This window comes from Balaenoptera acutorostrata, chromosome 1 (assembly GCF_949987535.1).
Source record: "Balaenoptera acutorostrata chromosome 1, mBalAcu1.1, whole genome shotgun sequence".
In the NCBI taxonomy this organism is placed as follows: domain Eukaryota; kingdom Metazoa; phylum Chordata; class Mammalia; order Artiodactyla; family Balaenopteridae; genus Balaenoptera; species Balaenoptera acutorostrata.
In genome coordinates this window covers 143,116,717-143,126,972 of record NC_080064.1, presented here as the reverse complement: position 1 = coordinate 143,126,972, position 10,256 = coordinate 143,116,717, and the positions used below count along the sequence as shown (strand labels likewise).

The following is a 10,256-nucleotide window of genomic DNA, read 5'->3' as shown; positions in this document are numbered from 1 at the left end:
TTTCCCATCTTATTCATCTTGCCCTGAAGGACTGCAGTATTAGGGAAGCTAGCAATAAAAGATCATCCTGGACACTTCCCCCCGACAATAGCATTCTACTGGGAGGTGGGTCAGGGGCTCCAATTTCTTCAAAGTGGCTGTCTTGATGGAGGGGGACACTAACGCACAGAAAAGCCCTTCCTTCGCTACCCTGACTAGACGCCTCTTGAGAAACAGCAAGCTCAAGAGGCTTCTTGCTTCTGTATGCCAAGGGGTGTCAGGATATGGAGCTAGGTCTCAGGGAAGTTTCTCCCCCATCTCCCATCATACGCTTGGACAAAGCAGCTCTGCACTGAAGAAGAGGACTTCTGTCTCATGCCTGCCCTGGGACAGGACACAACTGCATGGCGGAGAGAGCATGTCTTGACTGGGTAAGGATGCTAGATGAAGCTAAAGACAAATACAGAGAAAAAAGTGCATCAGCACTCATGGCACAGTCGCTCACTGGAGGGTCAGCCCAGGACAGCTTCCAGGGAATGCCTCTAGGGAAGGAGTTGGGAGAGGGAAGGGGAAGCAGTAACGCCCCAGGGACATTCAGGAGGCCTGGTTTATATGCTGCAATTTTTTTTTTTTTGGTCCTAGGAGACATTTCATCTGGATGCAGAGGTCATGTTGCCAACCTCATAGACCCAAGGAAGTAAAATAAGGAGATTAATCTGCCAGATGAACACTAGAATCACAAGACTTTAGGGCTGTTTGGATCTTACAGATCACGGGCAATGTTCTATAGTGGCCTCCCCGCCATTAAGCAATGAGTGGACATATACAAACAAGCAGGCGGGGCAAGCTGGCATCTCATGCCTTCGAGAAGCAGAGAAGCAGTATCCCCCAACCTAGAAATAGATGCTGATAATTGGGATAGACAGGAAACGCTAGTTAGGAGAGACCATGCAGAAACAGAGGCAGGTTTAGTGCTTGGGAGTGGGATTGACTCCTTGAGGCTGAAGATGGGGAAGAAAAAGGATATAACAAGGACCCCAAAATGCGAAGCTAGGGCCATAGTGTTTATTACAAGGATAAGAAGATCAGTAGCAGGAGCCTCTGGGAAGTAGGAGATGTGGGACGGAGGTCCTGTTCCAGCCAGCGGGCGCTCTCAGTGGGAGGAAGAAGTAACCAGCGGATGTTACGATTGTCTCAATAAAGGTCATACACCACACCTGGAAATAGGCCGAGGAGCCAGGAGAGATACAGAGAAGCTTAAGGCACGCCCCCCTTCAAGGGGCTCTATCAGGGGCCATAATCAGGAAGACACAATTATTCAAATGGGAGTTGTGCACAGAGCCCCGAAGGATGGCCAGGAGACCCAGTTTTCACCCCATCTCTTGTGAGTGGCAGAGTCACTTCATATTTTGGAGGTGTCGGTCTCCCCATGGTCAGTAAGGAGACTGGCCGAGCCGGCCGTCCAGTCACCCTCTAATTGAGTAGTAGACTTTTGATATCAGTGGGGTTCCAACTCCAACTCACAGTTTTGGACTGGGCTTCCTGCTGCATCCTGGAGTTGAGGTCACAACCACTCAATACCTCTGAGCAAGGTGAATCTTAAGACAGCATTGTCTCCTGGGGAAGGAAGAAGGGGGCACATTAAAAACCCTTACAGTGACACCCAACAAAATAAATCTTTGTAAGTAAGCAAGAAAGCCCCTGTTTAACATTCTTTGAATTATAGGATGTTAGTGTTAGACCATTATCTAAATCCAAACCTTGGTATCTGAGATAAGGGGTATGAGGCTGAGAGAGGGGAAGCAAGATGGTCAAGGTCCCTCAGTCCCACACCACGACACTCCAGGCTGAGAACCCAAGTGGCCTGACCCCTTAGCTCAGGACACCCTGCTGCCCTCTTCCAACTTCAGACACCAGAAAAGATTTGGGGATCTGCGTCCCTGGAGCTCAGCAGGAGGAAATGAGCCAAAGGCTGGAAGCTCTGGGGCAGGCACTAAGGGACATTTGCTGGCTCCTCTGAGTGAGTACCATTTGCCCGCCCTGCCTGCCCTCCTCCCCCTCCTTTTCCTCTTACTACTCCCCGCTTCCCCTACACCAACCGGCATCCTAAATAAGCCCTTGCACCCACAGGGACATTCTGCCCCATATACTAAATAGATTGCTGATTTCCGCCTGCTGATGTGACATTCCACAAGGCTGAGACAAGGATAATGAACAATGTTCATCGACCCTTGGGGTGGCTGCAGCCAAAAGGGTAGGTGATTTGTTTCAAACTAAGGTGAGGACCCTCTTAGAGGGGCAGGACACTCTACAGCCAGCCAGCCTTGCTTCCCCTACCATTCGGGCCAGCCAGAGATGGATTGAGGTCTCAAGGGCCCTTTGCACTCCAAGCAGGGGGTGGGGTGCTTGCTTGTGAGGGCTGGGATGGGGGCAGTGGTGAGTATCCGGGGAAATGGACACGAGAATGGTGTAGGTTTGAGCTGAAACAACAGAATGCTCAGCTCCATCACGGGACAGTTAGCTGCTGTTTTTAAGATTCTTGTCCTATCTCCATATTTTGTTCTGATGCTGGTACTGTTCCCAGATTCACAGACCTGTTGTCTTTGGTTCCCCCAAATTTCCACTGCAGAGACATCCAGCCTTGCCCTCGTCAGGCACTTCCCTGTGCACCCTCCTCCTCCCTCTCTTTAAAATTCCCTTTTTTTTTGCTCAAGTACTGATCTCAGCGCAGGTATCAGGAAAGGGGCTGAGTTTAACTGCTCTGTGTTAAGGAAACATATATATGTATATATTCATTTATAAATATATTAGTAATATATGTATGTTAATACTAAGTGTATAAACATCTCATAATCACCCTACCCAGAGATAATTCATTAATACTTTATTTCTAAGTTCCTTCCCATGTTTCATAAAAATTACATACATACATAATGATTTATATATATTTACCACACTAAAATCACACTCTGCATCCAGTTTTTTCATCTTCTCACTTAACACTATACAATAGACGCTTTTCAGATGATAGGGTTGAATGGAGACAGCTGGAGCAGGAGGCTTCATCAACAGCAGTAAAGCAGCTTGCCACCTCCATCTACCCCCCACGGAGTCTGTGACCTGCATACCCAGAGGCATCCTGGGAGGTACTGCCAAGGAGCAATGCATGGGTGGGGTACCCTTTTGCTAGCACTGATAGCCACAGATAAAGTATGCGTTAATGCTTCTCTGGGGGCCAAGTTAATGAGATGGTCCCCCCTCCAGCAAACACCTTCTGTGAAGTCTTACAGCTGGTCCTTCCGGACCTCTCTTCCCTCTGTGAGTCTCGTCTGCTAGAGAATGGGGCTGTGGGTCATGGTGGAGCTTACCTCCACTCCAAGGAGGGTACTTGTACACAGGTTTAGGAGAAACTATTTTGTCCTTGAACTTCTGCCCCCTATGCTGGACGTAAGAGCGGATTGCCTTCCAGGAACAAAACCTGTGAGAAAAATGGCTTCTGGTCACAGGGAGAAAACCACTAGCTGAAAGGGCTGGACCACTGAGCACCGGGGAATGGGGTCAGGACCAGTCTGCACAGAGAGGGGGGTGTCCAACAGAGTGGAGTAGAGCCATTGGCCTCAGAGTGCTGCCTGTCAGAGGCCCTTCATCTGAGGCCTCTTCTTTGTCCAGGCCTGGCTCCAGTGTGGGCCTGGCTCCAGTGAGGGCCTGGCCTGGGCAGTACGCTGGGACTTCCTTCTGGAACCACCAGTGAATGGAGTCTGTAAAGAATGTGCAGCACTCAGGCCTGGGCGGGGCTAACTGCTGGGGTGCTCGCTTCAGCCTTGGACTAGGAGATGAGATCACTATCTGATCACCTGGTGCAGCCAGAGTGTCTGACTGGCCTCCTCTAGGGACCAGATCCTTGGTTTCCATCCTGTCCCTTAACTGAGGGCCATGATCCCCTCACCTCATTCTTAACAGCCCTTTCCCTGGAGTAGACCCTGGTTCCTCATGTAGACTCATTGCAACCTGGGAACTCTCACTCCCTAGAAGCCCTGTGACACTCCCCATCTTTTCCTCCCTGGCCTCTAACCCTTTGCTATCCCTCAGCCTGCCCTTGGATGGGACCTCTTGGAGGTCGGTCTTGGCTAAGACTGGATTTATTTTCTATCCTGCTTTGGCTCTGGTGTCTTGAGTTCCACCCTCCCTCCTCCTCACTGAGGGGGTACTCTGTTCATTTACAGTTGGTTTCTCTCATTCCACTTACTGAACTGGGTCTCCCTCTCATTATGAGCCATGCAATGTGCCACAAATGCATTCTTTAGGGTGCTTAAGAGACCAAGAGACCTCGTTTCTAATCCTGGTTTTACTACTTACCAAGTGATCCTAGGCAAGTCCCTTAATCACTCTGAACCGAGGTTTCCTCATCTATAAAATAGGGATAATAATACTTTGCCCCACCCAGCTCACAGTGTTGCTGAGAGGTTCATCTTAGATAATATGCATGGACAGGGTTTGCACAATATGAAACTTTTTATAAGTATACAGGAAGGGAAGTAAAGAACCAGCTGCATGAGGATTAGGGATTCAAAGCCTGCACCGCTATACTCCTCAGTAGGTCTGAGGGAGAGCTGAGCACTGACTCCAACCGGGAGCAGTGTGTATTTCTCAGGGGCTTCTGAACCTCCAGAAAATTTCAGGATGAGTTTCCATTGAGTCCTGGTTCGAAGAACCAGAATCAAGTCTAGAATTAAGTGCTAGGTAACAACTGGTGTTCAAAAGGCTAAACTGGGGACTTCCCTGGCGGTCCACTGGTTAAGACTGTGCTTCCACTGCAGGGAGCACGGGTTCGATCCCTGGTTGGGGAACTAAGATCCTGCATGCTGCATGGCACTGCCACAAAAATAAATAAATAAGACAAAAGTCTAAACTGATGATCTTGATCTTAGATTTTTATATTTTTTTAAAATTTTACATTAAAATTTTTAAAGTTTTACATTTTAAAAATTTTATATTTTTAAAACATTTTACATTAAATAATTTATTAGCTATTTTAAACTAAAGGTTGGTTATGGGTAAGCAACCTTTACACTTCTATTTTAATAAAGCAACATTTTCTTTTGTAGGAGAGGGGAATCCCTAAGGGTCAGAATCACATAATAATCTAAATGTCCAAATTAGCCTGGTCTGGGAACATTTCAGCCAGCTGTCCTCTGGTCACTATCACCCAGGGCACTGCCAGTCACTACGTGTATGGTATGAGCTGGAGCTGGAGTAGATCAAAGGAGTCAATAACCGGCTGGGAAGATCTGGGCTAGTCTCTCAGCCCAAACCTTGATAGGTAGGTTTGGAACCAGTGGGCCTCAGGTTGCATCTGTTGTGCAGCCATTTTGTTTGTTTTATTTTTATTATATTTATTTATTTTTTAAATTTTGTTTGTTTTATGTTTGTGTTTTGTCCTTCACAGCTTCCTCACCATGTTTTTGTCTTGAGTTAATTGCCATATTTGCCACTTTAATCTTGGGAGATATGGCATGCAAATCTGACTGTCTAACTCCTTTTGAAAATGGAAATATCTAGCAACTGTGGCCCTAGTGATAATCATGGGATCTGAGCCTAATAGAGCAAAGGTTTTCTGATTACTGCCTCTGTGAAGCTCCTTAAGCACAAGTACAGTTGTGTTAGTCTTGACAGAATTTCTCCCAAGTAGCTGTGGTCTATCCTCATCCTTAGGTGAGGAACCTACACCTAAGAAAACCTAGGGGAGAGGTGGGAGTTAGGCATCCTGATCTCCAGTCTTACATGGCCTTTTACTCTCTGATTCAGTGTTCAGTGTGAGAATGTGAGGGACAGAGTGGGTGAACAGCATAAGACCATAAGACTATACCATCTGAGTTCCCATGAAACTGGAAACTGAAACAGAGGGCTAGAAGAAGACAGAAAAGTCTCCAGAAAGTCAAATGTGCTTTCCTGACTTCATGGTCCTCAGGTGAAGGGAGATAGTTACCTTTTCCAGAAGTACATAATGACGGGGAAGAGAGCCATGATAGCCCCGTGGAAGATGCTCCGATCTAGGTGGCCCTCTGCAATGGTAGCAAGGATGGCATCCTTCTGGGACTCAGAGATGTTTACCTACCCACAGAGTGGGAGCCTGTCACTGGCAGAGGCTCCAGGGAAGGAAGAAAAACACTTTTGGCCCCCCAGAACTTTCAAGACCACCTCCTCCCCAGAAGGCAGAAGTTTTTCATGGGGCTGCTAGGTAAAGGACATCTGGTTGACCCGGACTTAGGAGGTGCCTTACAATTAGCTTTCAGGGTTCTTGTGGGGGAAATGCTTCTTGGCAAAAGGCCAGAGAGGAGTGGGGTTCCCCCTTACCCTCAGCCTTGGAGGGACCTCTGAATGCAGGTAGAGCTTTAGGATGATGTTAATTTTGGACTTCATTAAGATCACGTCATTCTCGTTGTATGCCCGGTTGACTTGTAGCACATGAGCTGAACTCACCAAACCATTAAATCTAAAAAGAGGTAGTAAAGAGGAAATCAGACTAAATCAATTTAGTCTTTCAAGGAGAAAATGAAAGACTAAATAGGGTGGCTGGCTCAGACCTATTTCTGGCCTAAAAACAAAAGAGCCAGTCCTGGGCCAGGTTGTGACTTCGTTCATTCAATCATAATTCATCCATCGGCAAATACTAACTGAGCACCTACCACATGTCAGATAATATGCTAAGTGCTTCTTCAAGTGTATTTCTTCACCATAAACTCCTTTATTTATCCCATCCTCCCTTCTTTACCCACATCCTGGCCCCTTCATCAGTTGTGCCTCTGACTATTTCAAGGGCTAAGGGCTATCTTGCTCTTTCTTTCCCCTCCTGTGCTGACCCTCTCACAATTACCACCACTTTCTGAAGCAACATATTCCTTTTCTTAAAATTTTTTTATTGTAGTAAGATATGCATAACATAAAATTTACCAGTTTAATCACTGTTAAGTGTAGAGGTCAGTGGCATTAAGTACATCCACATAAATTGTGCAGTCATCATCATCATCCATCTCCAGAACTTTTTCATCTTCCCAAACTAAAACTCCATACCCGTTGAACACTAACTCCCATTCCTCCCTTCCCCTAACCCCCAGCAACCACCATTCTACTTTGTCTCCTAGCAACATGTTCATTTACTAACCAAAATATCTGTCAGTTATACCTTATCTTAAATACACTATGTACTTCTCTCAGGCCATTTTAAATCTTAACCATTTAAAATCTTCCTAAGAGTGGTGTACCAAGGTTTCCCATTAAAAGCCTGTTTTGCATGTCTATTCATATATTTGATCAGCGGACATTTATTATGGTTTTACTCTGTGCAGGCGGCATTCCAGGAGCAGGGATTCGGCACTGAACACAGTAAACAAAGTCCTGCTTTCCAGGAGCTCATAATCAACGAGAGGAAGAAGACATATAAGTGAATAGATGAATAATTCAATACGCAGTAGAGTGCTATGAAGACAACAAAAGAGGATGAGTGATTTGGGAAGGGGGTGGGCACTGAGACTCGAACAATGAGAAAGAAAAAGACAGTCATCTGAAGACTTGAGTGCAGGGGCTTCTTCCCACAGAGAGGGGAGCAAGTGCAAAGGCTCTGAGGCAGGCACCAGCTCATGGGGCACGAGTGGGACAGACTGGAGACCCTCATAGCTAGAGCATGGGGCGAGTGGCGAGTAGCACGAGGTGAGCCCTGAGATGCAGGCAGGGCCTGCTCATGTAGAGCCCTTTAGGCAATGAGAGGAGGTTTGGACTTTATCCTAGCGGTAATGGGAAGCTGCTGGCCCACTTTAAGCAGGAGAGGGATATAATGTGGTTTGCACTGAGAAAAGGCTGCTCTGGCGGCTGTGCAGAGAACAGTTTGTAGAGAGCAAATGAGAAAGCAGAGATGATGGTGACAGGAATTGGAGCAGTGGCAGAAAGGGCTGTTCACTCTGGTACTTTTTTCTGCTTCTCACTCGCCTGCCCCTTGCACACTTTAAAAAAAAAATCTCACTAACCCCTATTCATTCTTCTAAGTTCAGCTTAGGTGACCTGTCTCCTAAGAAACCATTCCTAAGCACTCAGTTGTCTAAATATACTTCCTGGGCTTGACTTGACAACTGTCATCCTACTTCCTAACTTTCATTTGTGTGTTTTGTCTACCATCCCCATTGGTCTGTGGGATCTTGGAGAATAGAGAACATGTCTTAGCTGGTTTTTTATATTTGCAATGCTAAATCCAGTGCCTAAGAAACAATAAACAATCACTAAACATTTGTGGAACTGAGCTAAATCCTTCCTTAGGGTACCATGGAAGATCTCTTAACCAAACACTCCTAACTGGTGTGCGGAGTTACCAGTTGCCCTGCATGTCTGAAGAACACATTGCCTGATATGGATGGCACGCCCAGCATACACACTGGTGGTACCTTTTCATGAACTCTCTCACTTTTCTGTAACTAATTGAGGCAAATATTTACTGAGAGTTATTCAGATGTCTTCCCAAATGTTTTTGCCTGTTGTTACTTTAATTTGTAATTTATGAAAATTGACAAACTATGAACATGAAAAGAAAAGGAATTTGTTGTTTCTGTGAAAACAAACTTGAATGCTTTGGGATGTTCCAATAAAGGCGAGTTCCTTAAAAAATTGCTACTGAGTTAGATAGGTGTGGCAAGGCAATTTAAAACATTGTAAAAACAAGTATAAAAATCCAGAAGGATTAAATGGCTTTGCAGTAGCTATAGTTTCTCCCTCCACCATAAGGAGAGAAGAAATTAGAAATAGTAGATAGCATTTTAGGTATGGTTTACACAAGAAAAATATGTGGACCTCCAATTAGTGGAATGGTTTTGGCTTTACTTCAAGTTTGACAGGTGTGTGAATGTAGGTTAATATGTTTTAACTTAAAAATATCTGTTTAATGTCATGCATACATACATACACACAATTTTTATTATTATAATTCCTTGCTTTAACTAAAGAACTATTGGCTCAGTGGTGTGACATAAGAGAACTTCTATCATATTAATAAGTAATAGGAAGAAAATTGCTCCACTTCCTGGGTATAAGTAAGTGCATTTCAATATTGGGAACTGCAGAATACTAAGGAGCTTTTAGGATCCAAAGGAAAAAATGGTGGACATGGATACAGGGACAGCATTCAGTGAGATTTTCAGGTGGAGACTCCTGCCTGGCAGAGCTGAAATCCCTGTATCACTTCCGGGCCACTCCAGTCTTTGCTGGGAGGAACTGAGTATAGAAAGCCATGAGGCGAAAGAGAGATAGGAAACTTACTTTTCCATCTCAGAAAAGAAATATAAATCATTGATGGCAAAGTTGACAGTAATAATCCTGTGGCCAAATATCCGGCGCTTCATAAGGATTATGTCTCCATTCTCGTGATCTGCGCTCTGGATGTTGGGATTTGTGACTGGGAGTCCTGATATGTTTGGTGATGTGGAGAAATCTGAGCGAGAAAGAGAAAGGAATTAACATCTAGTTTGATCAAGTCACTCTTAAGCCTGAAGCCTTCCACCTGGGCATGACCAAAATGAAAAAAGGAAACTGTGGACCCACCTTTGGGCTTTTTGAAATAGTGGTTTCCTACCACTGGGTGCAACCTTTCACTTAGATTTGAAACGCTGTTAAAAAGCCTTTTGCTCAGATTAGTATGACAACATACGTACCAAAAAAAAAAAAAAAATCAACTGAGTACTGAAAGGTGTTTTCCTGGTGCTTGACTAATAGAAGTAGAATCAACACAGTAGTTAGGTCAATCCCTAACATTTCTGCAGAAACAGCATATGTGACTCTCAAAATGGAGTGTGTGGTTCTGATAATGCTTATTCAAGGTTTATCAGGGAAGTAATTTGAAGTAAACTAGGAAAACAGCGCAAAATAAAAGCTAAAACAAAAAGTAAAGAAGTTTATTAAAGAAACGGAGTAGGAAAGTGACAGAAATGGGTAAAGAAAAGCATAGAAGCTTCTAGAAGGTTTGGACTGTGTCTCAGAAAAATAAGACACTTATTTTAGAAAGTTTCTTGACTAAGATATATCCAAAGAAATCCATTCATAGGGATTCAGGGCTGAGAACAGTTTGGGGCAGGATCTGACAAGTAGACCTTGGTTAATTGCCTGGTTTAGGAAAACTGTCTAATTCAGCTCCAGAATGGAATAACTGGCATGGACATGATGCTCCTTATGGTGTAAGTAGGATTCCTTTTGGTGCAGTATTACATATAGCATGGGAGGGTAACTACAACATTCAACAA

At 44.8% G+C, this 10,256-nt stretch overlaps 1 protein-coding gene across 1 annotated transcript in view; it reads right to left on the bottom strand.

Moving 5' to 3' along the window:
* Window positions 1-352: 352 nt before the first annotated feature.
* LOC102999071 (regulator of G protein signaling like 1) overlaps window positions 353-10,256 on the bottom strand; it is an 83,457-nt gene continuing 73,553 nt past the window's right edge. Inside the window, 6 exon segments of the mRNA XM_057558721.1 lie at window positions 353-429; window positions 1,504-1,596; window positions 3,348-3,457; window positions 5,966-6,090; window positions 6,334-6,472; window positions 9,280-9,451. Coding sequence (XP_057414704.1) covers window positions 353-429; window positions 1,504-1,596; window positions 3,348-3,457; window positions 5,966-6,090; window positions 6,334-6,472; window positions 9,280-9,451 — 716 coding nt within the window.